The following is a 16,301-nucleotide window of genomic DNA, read 5'->3' as shown; positions in this document are numbered from 1 at the left end:
AATCAGAAGTATATATATTTGAGAATATCCGTAAATAAAACACTTCTTATAAATTAAATAATAGATTAAATTTATGACGGATATTTTATATGGTTTAATAGGTTATGTATGAATGTTAATTACGTATAGATATACAAATATTTTTTACTTTTGTATTAATATTTTATATAAGTAATATGTAAATTTGTTAATTTTATATAGAAATTATTGAAATTGCTTGGGTTTTCATATTATGTTTCGCAAATTCCAAACAACTTTGTTTTGCTTATTTCATTCTTAAGCCAGCAAATAGCAACGTTGCTATCAATACTAGTTATTTTCCTCGTATTTTGCCAATTTACACGTAGTGTTTTTATGATATGTGGAGTGTAAAAACTAAAAAAATCTGCTGAAATATTGTTAGTGAAGTTAATTCCTTTTACAATCAGTGTACGCATATAAAAAAAGATGTTTGCAAATTTGAAAAACAAATTAATAGAAGAGGTGAAGGCGTCTCCGTCGAAATTCCAACAATTTGCGGTAATTGAAATCAAAATTAGAAAAGGAAAACATAAGGCGATAAATAATTCCTTTCAATACTGAAATAATACCTTAAGTAATAAATTTATACTATTATCTTTTCAAATTAAAATACTTCATAGGTGGTGTTTGCAATTTTTTTTGTTTTCTTAAGCAGATATTTAATTTTTAATTATGTACTTCTTGGTGTATCATTGTTATATTGACTATGGTGTCTAAAAATGGAAATAGGCTGCTGTTTCGTCGTCGGCCAGTACAACCCCAAGTGGTTCGGAATCAACTACGACAACGACAACTAACGAAAATTTCTTTAGCATTACAGAGGAAGGTGAGTATCACTAATAAAGTCTGAAATATAATTTTTTAATTATTGTACTTAATTAGATACACCACAAAATTCGCCATATAAACCTCTGAAACTACCACCTGGTTCCGTAAGCGGGCGAACATACCATAATGGACCTATCGGCGGTGCTACAGCACGTACGCGAAAACTCTCCAACTCATCTATGGCCAGCGATGTCTCATTTCGTTTGCCCACCTATGATTCACCACCTGTAATTTTTTACAAAAAAAAAAATAATAATAATAATAATAATAAATAAACATTAAGTATTATCATGTTTGTATAATTTTAGATGTACCATCTACAATCAGATTTGGAGTCTAATTGTAGTGAGCTGGAAGATACAGCTTCTACCGCAAAACTGGAAGTGGTAACTAAGGAACAACTATACGATGCTTATAAAAAATCGTTGGATCGTTACCATAAATATCGAAGCCGATATACTGATTTGGCTAAAAGATATAAGGATTTAGAACGTGACAGTACCAAAGCTCGGGTATGTACAACTGTTATCGACGTATGTATGTAAATTACAACCCATTATCAGATATTTAGCTTAAAGATAAGATATACCTACCCACTTTATTTTCGTTTACTAACCTATTTTTTTTTGTTTGAATGTCATTTTGGATTTTTTTTTTAATAAAATTAAAATAAAATGTTATTAAAATTAAATGTTATTTTAATTGAAGTATGTAAATAAAATTGTATGACAGCATTTCAATAAGCATGAGATAACTACTCAGTTTTTATTTTTTTTTGATAGTCCGTACTTGTGGAGACCCAGGAGAAGGCTATTCGCCGCATCAGTGAATTGCGTGAACAATGTTCGTTAGAGCAGCAAGCAAAAGCACATCTCGAAGAGGCTTTGCGCATGGAAATGGATGATATGCAATGTAAAATGCAAGCATATCAAACTAAATTGAAATTACTTGGTGAAAATCCCGACAATGTGTCTGCAGTACTCCTAAAAAATGAGTCTAGTGATACAATTGGCGGAGTGTCACTTATAGATTTGGATGATAAAAATAGCAATACCATACATTCAGAAGATTTGAATGAAAAGAAAACAGAAGATAATCTTTTAAGTTTGAAAAATGGACAAGATTTTCCACAAATAGAACAACTGAAGAAAGAGTTGGATAATCGGGAACGCAAAATCGAGGAGCTGATGGCTAAAATGTCAAATGCCGAAGATACCATATCACAATTACGTAAGCAAGAAGAAGAAAACGCGTTGTTATTGGCTCAAACAAAGCAGGCTATTCACTCGGAGTTAGAAAACAAGGAAAGCGAAGTAAAAAGGTTAACATTTAAAATCAACGAATTGCAAAAGGACGAGCAAGACGCTGCAAAAAAAGAAAAACAGTTAAGTGCTCAAGCGAGTGAACTCAATGAATTGCATGAGAAGTTAAAGAATCTACAAGTTGCCAAACAAGAAACTGATGCTAAACTAATTGCATCGGAACACATGTTGGGTCAAATGAAGGAACAGCTTCTTGTAAAGGATAATGCAATAAAAGCTTTTGAACAGAAATTGTCGAAAGGGCTTAAGGACAGCGAACACAAATTGGATGAGTTGCGACAGCAAAATGTACAATTGAATGAAATGTTACAGCGATATCAACAAAACGAAGTGTCACTTGCCGAGATCGATAACGAATTGAACAGAACGAAAAACGAAAATGACATTCTCAAAATAGCAACTGCCGAGAATGAAAGAAAACTACACGAACTCGAAGAAGAAGTACGCAGCCAAAAGGAGCAACTAGAACGCCATCAAAAAGAGCGGGCAGCTGAAGATGATCGTTGGAAACTTATGTCTGCTCGAGAGGATGAATTAACTAAGTTGTGGCAAGAAGTGCAAGCGGATAATAAAGTGCAAAGACAAATAGTAAAACGTTTAGAGTCCGAGTTGAAAATATCCAATGAACGAAATCAGAATAATGAAAGCGAAACGATTAGTGCACTCAAAACGGAATTACAAAAGGCAAACGAAGAGCTAGAGGAGAAGGTAAAAACTTTAAAGGATCAATTGGCTAATAAAGAAAAAGAACTAAAGTCAAGTGCAAATAAACTAGCAAAACAAAAGAAACAATTTGAGAACCAACAAAGTCGGATACGCGATCAAAGTGTTGAAATTGAAATGCTACGAACTGAATTGAATAAGCATGAACAACATTTGACTAATCTCCAGAATGAGTCGCAAGCACGTGAACACGAATCCGAAGCGGAGAAAACTAAGTTAAAGGCCCAAGTTCAATCAATATTACAGGATATAACGCAAATTCAAGATGAAATGCGTATTGTGAAGGAATCTCACGATGAATTGGAAGTGGAGAAGCTGAAACTTGAACAAAGGATCGAAAATATGCAACGGGAAGCACAGGATACAAGCGACGACACTCAACATTGGCGAGATCAATTGGTTGACACTGAAAACAAATTGCGCCTTGTAGAGTTAAAGTTGCAGAAAGTAGAAACTGAAAACTCGCAATTAGCAGAAAGGAATTGCTTACTAGAAGAGCAGAACAATCGTTTTGAAAAACAATTAGCCGAGCGCGAACGCCAAAAGGACACCGAAGAGGCAAATGCAAATGACCTTCGTTTACAGTTGGATAGCAACGAGATGACTTTGCGGAAATTAAACGAAAAAATGTCCGAAATACTGGATGAAAATTCTCGTCTGCACAATACACAAGAGTTAATGGATCACGACTATCGGTCTTTGCAAGATAAAAATATCGAGTTAGAAAAAGAGAAGTTAATGGCAGAGGAATTTCAAATAGATTTACAAGAAGAACTGGAACAACTGAGAGAACACAAGTTAGTATTGGAAAATAAGTTGCGTGAAACCGTGGAGCAGCTTCAACAAACCGAAGAGCAATGTGCAGAACAAAAGAAGAATACTGAAGCAATCGAAAAAGAACTGAAGGAGATGATAATAGCTCGAGAACGCTTGGAAAACCAGAATCAAATAATGAGTGCAGAATTAAATGAACTTCGGGCTGTACAGTCGGATGATGAGAAATTGCACAATTTGATGTGCGAACAAAAACGACGTATCGAAGATTTAGAACACGAATTGATTGACAGAGAAAAATCCGCGAAAGCGAATATTGAAATTGTAGATAAAGAGAATAAACATTTGAATGAAAAATTGGGTACATTGGAAGCAAGTAGAGAAGAGTTAGAAGTCACTAAGAAAGAAATCCTACTTTTGAAATCGCAAAATGAAGAGCTAAATCGAGATTTGTGTATTTTGAACAAAGAACTGAAACAAAGCCGTTACGATAACCAAGAACTTGAGAGGCAGTTGACGCCGTTGAAGACATTGGAGCAAGAGAAGGAAATCAGTGAAAAAGAACACACGACATTAAGAGATGAAATAAATAAATTGAAAGAGGAATCAAAAATGCATATTGAAGAAGCGCAAAAAAAGGCGTTGGAAGTGACAGAAATAAGGCACCAGTTGCACAATTCAAGCGAAATAAATGAAAAACTTGAAAACACCGAGTTAGAGCTGGAGAAAATGCGAGAATTAGAAAAGAAGTTACGCGCCAACGCTGCTAACGACGCTGAATTGGCTAATCAAAAAATCCATGAGCTTGAAGAACAGTTGCACACTGCCAAAAGCGATATTGAACGATTGCACGAGAGCAATGACTCTATTCAAGTGGAAATGGATAAGATACAAAACAAAAATGAGCTACAAGTGCAGAGTTTAGAAGTAAAAATACAACAATTGAAAGAACACAATGAAAAGCTTCAGCAACAGTTTGCCAGCCAAAAAGTTGACGGCGAAAAACTTGCTAATTTCGAACAAATGCAAATTGAAAACGAGTATCTGAATAAACATGTGAAACAATTGGAAACTGAACTCACGGCACAACGTACAGAAGCGTCTAGTCAGTTGCAAGAAGTCCAAGACCTGCGGGAGAAATTAAAATCACTACAATGCGAACTTTATGTGCTGCGGGAAAATGCTGAAAAACACGATGCACAGCTTGCGGAGAAACAAAAAGAAATTGATACTGCTGAGAATGAACGTACACAATTGCGTGAAATGTTGACGAATGAACACGCAGAGTTGGAACGTCAAATAGTGCATACCAAGTACATTACTGAGCAAAATGATGCTATACAAAGTGACTTATTACACAAGCAACATCAATTAACAGAAGTGGAACAACAATTGCACGATATGAAAGCTGAATTCGAAGCGGTGAACTCCACGCATGTCACAGACGTTGTTGTAAAAACAAAAGAAATAGATTCCTTGCGTTCCGAATTACAACAAATCACAGTTGAACTCAATGCAAAGGCGCAACTTCAGGAAGAGCTGGACGCTTTGCGTGTCGAACTGGCGGAATATAACCAGTTAAAAGAACTACCATTGTCGCAGGCAACTGTCGAAAATGGACAAAAATTAATTTTAGCTAGTGATGCCGAGAATTTGCGACGTATTAATGAAGCCTTACAACGTGAATTGGAAGATTTAAAACATAAATCAACGTCTGAAATCACCGAGCTGCAACAAGAGATTGAAGATATGCAAAGTAATGCGAGACATATGACTGAAAAATTGGCAGAAGTTGAAAAATTACATAGCGCCTTGACGACACAACAAGTGTTTTCGAACGCGACTGCTGACCAAGAATCTCTGCAGGATACTCGTGAAATTGCCACAGGCGGGGGAATATCTAAGTTGAAAACGGAGGAGCTGTTGCAGCAAGAAAAGGCTGAGTTGGCGACGAAATTACGGGAGATTATGAATGAAGTGCGTGATGTGTCTGAACGTAACCTTTTCCTTGAGCAACAATGCGAAAACTATTTGATATTGGAACAATCAAACGAACGTTTGAAGCTGCAAAATGCCAAATTGTCACGTCAGTTAGACGAAACATTGGTATGTATGCTCTAAAATAATTTTATAGAGTAAATTTATTATTTTTAACTTTTTATTGTGTTGTTATAGGTGTCAATGCAACACAATGAAGGCATTACAGCGAATACGGAATTCGAGTACTTAAAGAATATTATGTTTCAGGTGAGAGAGAAAAATATTTTACATAATTTTCCTGTAGWATAAATGTCATTCGAATTCGAATTTTAATCCTCAAACAAGAAGCCTTTGAAATTATTATCCATTTGCGGTCGTCTTTCGCATTTCTATGACATTTTTTTCATTCAGAAGTTCAACTTCAATATAATAATTACTGTTTGACGTCTGTCATTAAAGAAAATCTGAATTCAAAAAAATTGTTAGCATAAAATTTAAATTAAAAGATTTTGACAAAAATATTTTAAACGTTATTAATTTAAGTATTTAACGGGATCTGCCAATGGCAACAACGAAACGCTTGTCAAAGTGATATCAGCTGTTCTGAAATTCTCACCTCAACAAACCCAAGTGGCACTTGAAAAGGAGCACCAGCGACGTTCACTGGTGAGATAAATGTCAACTTTATATTTGTGTTAAACAATATATATTTTTATGGAATTTCAGATAAACAAAATTCTATAGCAAGAATTGGAGCAAGCCTACGCAGTTACATGGTGGTAGCAATAACATTGGTTTGCCAACACGAAATATATTGATCTATTAATGTATAGTAAATATTATTAGAACTACTAAATGTTCGCTACACACTTGATTGGTTGCAGGCATATGTACCGCGTACACAGATCAATAAGGAGTGCCGGTTTAGCTTCTTACCCGTATTAGGCATTTGGTATAAAATGGGATTGCAGATTAACAGTTACTGATTTGTTTTCGATTTTAGCTGCTGATAAAGCATTTTAAGTATATAAATATTCTCAACTGACTAATTCAAATAAGTACCTATGTATATCGGCAGTTCGTAATATGTTATGACGGGCGTAATCCAGTTTAAATATTTGTAAATTGTAATAAAAAATATATAAAATATAAACTGTACGCCAAATAAAAAACGTTTGTATAGACACAGTTATTGATTTGCTAAGAATTTACATTCATGTATATATACATATAAATGTATACTCGTATATATAAAATGTTCAAATGTATTACTGTTATTTTGTTCGATATTATTTTGTTTCGTTTGCGTTTGTATTTAAAAGGCATTAAGCTGTTATCAATTGTGCAATCTTGTAATGGAATTGTATGTGCTTTTTTTTATTTAGGTACATCCAACATAATTATTGAAAATATTAAATAAGTCAAAATATATCAAATATTGTTGTAATGTAAGTTTTTCAAATAACCTACGAATGTTTTTAGTTTGAAGTAAATAATATATATATATATTAACTAAAACAAAAAAAAATTTTGGAATATTTTATTGTTATTTTTAATTTGCGGGCTTCGGATCCGATTTCTAGTTGATGACGATGCGAATTTATTATATTTACAATATCAATCTGCTCAGATTACCAAAATGAAATTATGATATCTCAATATTACCATAAATTATTACTTGTTTTCTTGCCAGAAACAAAAGCTCTATGGAGGCAGGGAAGGAAGTATTTCTTCGCAACTCTCCAATTTATACTAAACTGATATTGGTCTCGGATTGACGTTAGCCGCCTTAATAAATTTTTGGTAAGTTTAAAGCGCTTCATTCGTCTATTTGGGAATCACAAAGGATCAGCTGTCCAAGTGGGATCCTTCATTACTTTTGGTGCGAGCATGAACCATATATCACATAACCTTTTTACCTTGTACCAATATTGAAAAAAAAAAAAAAAAAAAAAAAAAAAAAAAAAAAAAAAAAAAAAAAAGAAAAAAAAAGAAAAAAAAAGAAAAAAACAGAAAAAAAGAAAAAAAGGGAAAAAAATATGAATATTTTTTATATTTCACTCTTTTAACATTTATTTCTGTAAACTTTCATGGAAAAATATACATACATTTCATTCTTGAAATAAATTCATATAACTTATGCACAGCGGAAAACTAAAATAAATATTTCTTAAGACGTTATTTAAAAAATTTATGTGACGTAACATAAAAATTCAAAATATAAATTAAAAAGTTAAAATCTCTTCGAAAATAAGCTAAAGCTTAGCTTTAATTAGAAATAGTTGACATTAAGCCATTCCAGTATTTTAACGGCTTTCTATGTACAAAAGTTTTGAGCGCATTGGTTGTTACCATTTGCAGTGGATAATGAGGTTTGAAGTTAGCAAGTGCATGAAAACAGCGCTTTTGACCAAATCGTTGAAAGCGCAATATGGCTAATACAGCCGCTTCTTGAACGACCGGTCGCTGTACAGCGCAAAGGAAGCGTTCGAAAATCGAAAAGTAAACGGAGACATCTGTGGTGAGAGGCAGTGGCTTCACCACAGCCGATATACAGTCCATTAAAACAGCAATACGTTCATCATATTCGTTCGTATGCTGCACACGCTTATAGTATTCCTCGGCTAGTGGCAATAACTGTTGCTGTAGTAAAGTATCTACAAGTTTAATATTTCGTTTGCAAAAGATGGCGAAGGCGTACATAAGATTTGCTAGCTTGCCGCTCTTAAGTTTTGTCACTAGATTCGTCAAAACTTCGAGTGCTTTTGGTTTGAAGGGTTCAAAGTGATATTCGAATCTTAGCATTGATAGGAGTTCTCTATGACGTAAATCCTTTGTATCCATATTGTATGTTGTAGACATTAACAAATGTTGAATAACGGTGATTAATGCATCTGATTTATCATAATTAGATTCGTAGCGATGTGGCAGCGTGGTAGGATACCAACAAAGTACTTCGTAAATCATTGGTGATGCATTCTTATTGTGATAATATAAGCTTTTGGCAATGAATAGGCGCGCAGGATTGTGTACAGCATTATGGAGAGGTATAACAATTAAGTACAATTGGGTGAGATTCAAAAGAGTGTTTAATGATAACCTTTCATTCCACAGGTAACTAAACAATCTACTTTCAATTTTTAGCAGCACCTCAGCGATGATCTCCGGGCGTTTTTGCTGTAGGTGCCGCAACACGATCAATATAAGTCGTAAGTGTGTACCGATGTATTTTGGTGGAACGCGTGCTAACTCACAATTCAACTCGATTTCTGGGCGCGGTGCTTTGCAAATTTGTTCAATTATCAGACTGGCTAATATTTCACAATCCACCATTTGCTCCAGTAGAGATGCGGCAAGTGTAGAAGCCGTTACATCTACTTGGTCACGGGTTTTGTTCAGGAAGTCTGCGAGTTGAAGTGCGATTTTAGATTCTACTTCACTTTTATTCCTCTTTCCCGTTATGGTTGCAAAAAGTTCAAAAGAATATTTCCTGATAAAGTTTTGGAGTACACTATTTTTTTGGCTAGATGGATAATGGCTCCTGTTCAATTCCAAAGGAATTGTTTGTGTTATTTGCGTGTCAACTAATAAGTTTTCACTGACTGTCTCTGGTGGAGGTGAGTTTGGTGATTCTGAATTTAATTGATTAATCGTTGAATCAAGCTCAGGATTTTGCATACCTATTTCTAAGCTCAGTTCTGAACTGGATGCCAAGGTGCACTCAGATGTGCTAACGCTTTGAACGATTTGGGGTGTTAAGTGCTCTGAATGGCATATCGCAGGATCATTTGAGTCCTTTGTTGGCGAGGATAAGCCCTCATCGCTACTTAATGGGTTATCACGCTTTTGTTTATCTCGCAAACGTGCTGAGCGTTTACAGAGTGCAACGGGAGTCATAGAACGTTTTCGTTTTCGACCACGCCTACATGGCACTTTTTGCTCATTTGCTGATTCAAATATGCTATTGACTAGTTGTTTTGTTGGTGAATTTCCCATAACTGATTGTGTAAGTAGAACAGAGATTTCGAAATCACTGCTACTTGATGGAGAAAGACTTTTTGAGGATGTCTGAGAAATTCTATAATCGGATGCAGCATCGTAGTCCACGCTGGAATCGGAGTGGGTTCTAGTTTTACATATTTTTTCAGGAGTTCCTTCGACTATAACAAGTATGGGTTCGTCGACTTCTTCATTTTCATTGTGAGAATTGTATAAAGGTTGAATAGATGCTGTTTTTGTTGATGTTAATGAAATAGCCTCATTTTGTTGGAACTCTGTTGCTTTCATTGAACACTGATATTTATAAGTGTCTGCAAGCTTAGTACTTTCGGTCCCTTTGGTTAACTCATTGGTATCAGGCGGAAGGATATTCGGAAGAAAATTATGTATTTTATGTATTTCTTCAAGATTGTTGGTAATATCTGCACCATTGTTTATGGAATGGATCTGGAATGGATCTGTGACCCTCATACTACTGAATTCAGTTGCATTTTCTTTTAGTTCTTCTTGCTTATGGGTTCTTTCAGAAATGTTCGTTAGTATCCCAATGTTTTTGGTTTCCTCAAACATATTATGTTCCAAACACTCTTTATGGAAAATATTTTTTTCAGGTTCTTTCAAAACAGCACACATTTCAGTATTCACATCATTTGAGATAAATATATTATCGAATATTGTAGAGCTATTTGTATCTTGTTGTTCTTGTAGCGAGCTATTTGTTTGTGTAATATCAACGTCGCTATCATCTGAATCACTTCCAAATATTTTATATGCAAAATTAAGGTTTTGTTTAGTTTGTTTTTCACATACTTTCTGCAGATTTTCAATTGAACATCTGGTATCAGTCATTTCGAAACTATCACATTTGCTTCTTTCACTGTCGTACAGTTGAGGTACTTTTATGTCTTCAGACATGACCAYATTCGCACTGCTTTTATCTTGTAATAATATTAATTGGTTTTCATTAGCACATAACGAGTTGGGTCTATCTTTTTCAGCATTAATATCTAGATCGATACTAGTATTATTTAGTTGTTTATCCTCACTATGCTTTTCATTTACAGATTCATTACTACAATCATCTTCTAAATGTGCTGAGTAGATACTTTCCGACACAGTACCATTTCGGCCGTTCTCTAAATGGCAATCTTGATTGCAGCTGTAAAGATTGGCGCAAAATTCGACAGCAGTGAGGAAGATTTTTTCATTTTGGTCTACTATAACTTCCCTATTACCGGATTTAAAATCTGTTTCGTTATTAATAATAGATGTCGCGACTAGTTTTGTCCTTTTTGTTTTATACCGTTTCTTTAGTTTTTTGTTATTCTTGCGATGTCTGGTACCTTCTGTGTGTGGTTCTTCTGTGGCAATTTTCTGGCCACGCACTTGTTTGACGGATCGCTTTGGTATTTCGAGTGGTTCCTTGAATATCCATTTTTCAAAATTCTCACATCCACCATGAGTTTGTGTACTCTCATCTGTACTAATATTATTATCGCTAAGATCACTCATTGAATTAGTGTTGCTATCATAAGCGATTTCTCTCGGGGTACCTGAAATATACATATTTAAGTATATTTTATGCATCAAAAAGTTTGATTACCTTCAAATTGTGTTGAAACGTCGCTAGAGTGTGTTATATTCGTATTATTTACCCTATTTAAGTCAAAGGTGTTTTCCCTCCTATTTACTTCTTGCTCACATTGCGTTGGTAACGGTGATTCTGCTTGTTGCTGTGAAATTTGCCTAGATTCGTATAACGTATGTATCCAATTATTAAACTGTTGCAAGGTATGTGAATCATTAGGTCTATTAAACTGTTGCGCTCGCAAGTGCTTACTGGTAGACGAGTATAGAAGTCCCATAAACATTTGTCCAGCCATTTGCCAAACCGTAGAAAATACATCTGGATGCATTTCGGGAAGGTTCGTTAATGCACTTATCAATGGTTGTAAATTACTAATATTGTTTAAGTTATTGTTGGTCGCTAAACCCGAAGTTTCAGCATTTTCATTAAGTTGTGTTGTAGCTAGAGGTGATAGTGGTGGTGGTGTTGATGATGGGGTGGCGTTGATTTCGTACTTCACATTATCATATATAAACGGCAAACTGGATTGTGAACGTTTAAATGGTTCCATAATTGGAATATAATCTATTTGGCGTTGCACATTACACATATAAGTGCAAGTGCCTATAGACTTAGATTTATCAGGCAAACTCAACAATGTGGTAGCTTTTGATAAATCAAATTCATTAGAACTTGTTTCCGGTATTGGATCGGATATTGGACTAAGCGGTGATACGTTCCATACTTCAAAAAATTTGTCAACCAATGTCGCTTCTAATGGAATTAACTTTGGTTCTGGAAAAATTGTACCGACATTATGTCTTTTGATAAAGCATGAAGTTGATGTGCCCCGTGTTGTTGTAGTGGATATATGTTGTGTTCCTTGTGAACGCAATTCAATTAAGTTTGTTTGTACCGCTTGATTCTGCGTACTCTTAGTGAGCTTTTTCTCTGTTTGCAATGTTTGTGCACACATATCTCTCGCTAATGGGGCAACTGTTTGTGTGTGCATATGATTGCTTTGTATTACTGATGTCTGGGTGGATTGTGCAGCGACTTGCCTTGTTACAAGTGTATCTGAAGCGTTCAGCAGGTTACATTGAATATCTTTATCTTTTCTAAGTTTACGCTTATTTTTAGCCCTTACTTTCATAAGAGGCACTTTCATACCCCTCTCTTCACAGTAACGAGTTAAATCATCTAAAAGTGGCTTGTCATATAATTTCACTGTTTCATCTTCGTTGAGTTTTTGCACTAATTTCAGATATTTAATTGCTAATTCCGTAAAGCTTAAGGGACCTTTTGTATTATCTAATTGAGCTTCTAATTGTTCCAACTGCATTTGTTTCTCTGCCACTTCATTTTCCAATCGCCCGCAATGTTCGTGCAGATTATTTGATTTGAGCTCTCCAGTTTGGTACTGCATTTGCAAATCCAAGCACTTCTTTTTTTCATTGTCATAAAGTTTGTGAATTTGATTGGCCGATTTCTGAAAATCTCTTAGCTTCAGCTGTATATTCGAATTTTCCATTTTCAACAAATCAATTTTATTAACCAATTCATTACATTGAGCAATTCTTTGCGCCAGATCTTTAGCTTTATAGGAATTGGCGCGAATAGGAGTTGTATTGGTGATAGTCGTGACAGGTTTTTGGACTTCTTTCTTACTTGGTGGTGAAAGCTCTAAAAAGTCCAAGTTTAAATCTTCGTAATTGAATGGATGCTTCTCGTCGGTCATGGCTATGTGTGTGCAGTGGGCGCCGCAATGGAGAATGTAAAATAGTGAAAGTGCACAATTTAACTACATTACATGAAAATGTGTGTTGTCATTCACGGCTAATGGGCTGAAATATACACATAATTATCAATAATTCCTTAGTTAAAAGTAAAACTAACGTTAAATTACCAATTAGCACGAGTAATGGAAATCAACGATGAAAAACGTTTGACCACAATGTTTATAAATGTCAAAACTTGCCGGTTAGAAGAAGCATATATTATTGTGAACGGCTATCCCTTGGAAGAGTTGCCAACCACCCAGCGGCGAAAATTTAGATGCTACATAAAACTCTATGCAATTTTGATAAATATACATCGTATACAATTATTTTAAATCTGTTTTTCAAATGAATATTATATCACGGTTCTTTTAAAACTTATTATTCTAAAACAACATATTTTTAGAAACAATTCTTAGTTCGCAGAGCTAATTGTGAATACAAGGATATTATGTCATCTTGAATGACATGTTTCCGGTTGTCTGTTCGGCTGTTTTAATTTTTGGTTGAAGAGAAAGTGTTTTTAAAAAAGAGACTGGTAAATATTTAAAAGTATGTGTGTATTATATAAAGTGATAATTTTCCCTCTGAAAGTGCTGTTGCACGAATATTGAGCATACATTGTTAAAAAAGCAAATGATTTTGTGGGAAACAAACAAAGCATTCATTGTAGTACCACATCGTAACAAAATGGCGTATGAGCGTAAGTTAAAATCTTATTTGTTTCTTTTTATTGCGAGAAAAGACTTGAATACGAGAAATTATGTTTATTAACACCAAAAACAACCAATTGAAATATAATTTAACTATTTTCAATAGTTCCGGCTGATTAGTTACTGAGTTTAGCTGAAATTTGCCGGTCGTCCATGTGCATATATTGCATATTTATTTATTATTGTATAATTGTATTGCACGGATGGCCATTCATTTGTTTATACCAATTGTTAGTTGAAGTTCAAGCTATAACATAAAATTATGAGTTGCTGCTTATGTTATAAAATCCAAATGTCAAAAAATTACTAAGTGTAAAATGGCCGTTGCTATTTTGAGTTTGTTATTGCTTTTTAAAAGCTGTCTGTGATTTGGAGGTTATTAGAGGGCGTATCGTCTTATATTTTACTTTACGTATATTATTGTTAATTCTTTAAGAAATTTTTATACCTTGCTATTTTTGTCGTATTCGCTTTTCATTCAGTACATTTTAATACAAAGTTTCATATATGTATGTGTGTATAGACCAAGTTCACTTCACCCATTATCACCAGTATATCATATGACATTACATCACAAAAAAATCATAACATCACCTCTTCATTTCACTAACCATATCTAGACGGCTGGTTTGTGTCTTCATATATAGAGCAAGTCCAAATTGTGCACAATCATTATCGTATGATATTACCACACTTGACAAAATAATCATATCATCACCACTTGAGGGCACCCTATCTAGACGGTTGGTTTGTTCAAAAACCAACAAATACTGTAAAGCCTACATTATCATTTGGATTTCACACGATCATACATCATACGGCAATAACACTGGCAAAACGGCTACGACTACCATATCATGTGATCATACATCGCATTACATAATATTAATAATACTATTTCTTGACGACATTAATTGTGTCTAAACACTTACTTCTTATATGAATATGTATATGCACCATGTATTCGAGATGAGATCATATGATACGAAACTCACCTATGTCTTCTGTTTTGAGTCTGACAAATAAAGCGCGCATAGTTTATACTCACAAATCATTCATAAAGTTCCGCCACAATGCAGATTTTGAATACAGATTAAACTCAATTCTTCTGATTCTCGGAATGATAAATCGCGTGGAATGACATTGTGGTACATATTAATTGCTGTAAATTGTGAACATWCCACGTAGATCAACAACCTCACAAGTAGTTGGTGCCACAGTTGACACTTTGACTTGAACTGTGGTTGGTCATGCCATATGTATGGCATGTACACGTATGTGTGTTGGCTCTGACTCTTAATAGTCGACTCTATTCAAGTCTAATTTGTCATGAAATAGTGAAATATTTTTGCTGCACTAGGGCATTGAATTCCAATGTGATGATGATGACGGGTCTCCACAAGAATTTGCAATGCTCACAATGGCAACTCAATCAATCTGTGCGGCAATTGCACTACAATTGAAATGAGCAAGAGCACAGTGGCACTCACTCGCACTCAGGCAGGCGAAGTCACCGGAGTCAGAGTCACAGTTGCTGTTACAGCGATAAACGCAGTTGAAGGCCATTGCTCATACATATATATTTATGTGAGTGTGTGCGTGTAACGTAGCCACAACTATGTGGTGTGCAACAACAATCTATCAATATAACCGCAAATGTCATCAACAGCCTGCCCCGAGAAATATATGTATGTGCGAATGTGTATGCAGTTAAGTGTGGAAGAAAAGTGCCGCAGGAAACTGATGCACCGAAGTGAAGTGAGCTGTGTTGGGAGGTTAGGCGGCTTACAAACATACATATATACACACATACAAACACAGATACTAGTTACTAGAGTCATGCCCACACTAGTTGTGCGAGTGACACTCGCTCTTATCAGTAATGCAATTTATGCTTCTGCTGTTGATGGGAAGTAGAAAAAAGGTGCATTCGTTGTGCATTTGATTGTGCTGCCGCATAGCCGCATATTGGTGTAATGTCAGCACAATCACGTATCTGCCACAATCATAGAGACACACTTTAATTGCATTACGATTGGTCATGACAATAGCGCCTAGTGCTGCTTGGCAGTGGTGACCGAGCGGAAGGAAGAGAAAAGCGGGACAAATGAAAAGTCAAGTACAAAATGGTACTCTGGCTTTGATCAGCAGATATTGACTCTGCGAGCAATTTGCAGACACTTATTGTACCAAGGATCATTATTATAGCAATATCTTACAGTAGATTTTTGCAGAGTTAGTTTTGTATTCCACTTACTTTGAGGATGTAAATATACCGTTTGATCCAAAACTATTTGCTAGTTCTTTAGAGACACGGTATTTGATATTAACCACTTCTAAGTCGTATTAAAATTACTTAATACTTAAGGAGAAGTATTAACTTCAACAACAATGTCAGCCTCGTTATTCAATACAGATTAACTCTAGCTAACAAGTGTTACTTCGGACTGAGTAGGCAATTGAGAAGTAAAGTTCTCTCTCGACGAATACCAAACTCTTTCGGTCAGTATTATTCTCGTCCTGCTATATATTGCAGAGGCATGGACGATGACAACATTTGATGAGTCGGCAGTCAGAGAAAATCTCGTAGTGAAAG

General features: G+C 35.0%; 2 protein-coding genes across 3 annotated transcripts; one reads left to right on the top strand and one right to left on the bottom strand.

Moving 5' to 3' along the window:
• Positions 1 to 337: 337 nt before the first annotated feature.
• Positions 338 to 7,048, top strand: LOC108978292 (golgin subfamily A member 4). 2 transcript variants are annotated; one of them, XR_001994096.1, is made up of 9 exons: positions 338 to 519; positions 751 to 847; positions 904 to 1,076; positions 1,158 to 1,361; positions 1,632 to 5,774; positions 5,844 to 5,915; positions 6,192 to 6,314; positions 6,375 to 6,475; positions 6,533 to 7,048. XR_001994096.1 is itself a non-coding variant. In XM_018948479.1 (8 exons), exons 1-8 carry the CDS (start codon positions 448 to 450, stop codon positions 6,390 to 6,392), a joined length of 4,902 nt encoding a protein of 1,633 aa, XP_018804024.1. In that variant the 5' UTR covers positions 338 to 447; the 3' UTR covers positions 6,393 to 6,490. The 2 variants fall into 2 exon arrangements, 1 of the variants encoding a protein (XP_018804024.1); XM_018948479.1 differs by lacking the exon at positions 6,533 to 7,048 and having other exon boundaries at positions 6,375 to 6,490.
• A 783-nt stretch (positions 7,049 to 7,831) lies between these two features.
• On the bottom strand, positions 7,832 to 13,165 carry LOC108978290 (little elongation complex subunit 1). Its single transcript, XM_018948478.1, has 3 exons — positions 13,121 to 13,165; positions 11,251 to 13,058; positions 7,832 to 11,200 (listed from the first exon to the last, which is right to left on the bottom strand). Exons 2-3 carry the CDS (start codon positions 12,950 to 12,952, stop codon positions 7,917 to 7,919), a joined length of 4,986 nt encoding a protein of 1,661 aa, XP_018804023.1. The 5' UTR covers positions 12,953 to 13,058; positions 13,121 to 13,165; the 3' UTR covers positions 7,832 to 7,916.
• Between the last annotated feature and the right edge of the window lie 3,136 nt (positions 13,166 to 16,301).

The sequence above is a fragment of the Bactrocera latifrons genome, unplaced genomic scaffold (genome assembly GCF_001853355.1).
Source record: "Bactrocera latifrons isolate USDA-ARS-PBARC rearing strain unplaced genomic scaffold, ASM185335v1 scaffold_12, whole genome shotgun sequence".
In the NCBI taxonomy this organism is placed as follows: Eukaryota; Metazoa; Arthropoda; class Insecta; order Diptera; family Tephritidae; genus Bactrocera; species Bactrocera latifrons.
Note: the sequence above shows the minus strand (reverse complement) of the source record. Positions and strands in the feature narration are given on the sequence as shown.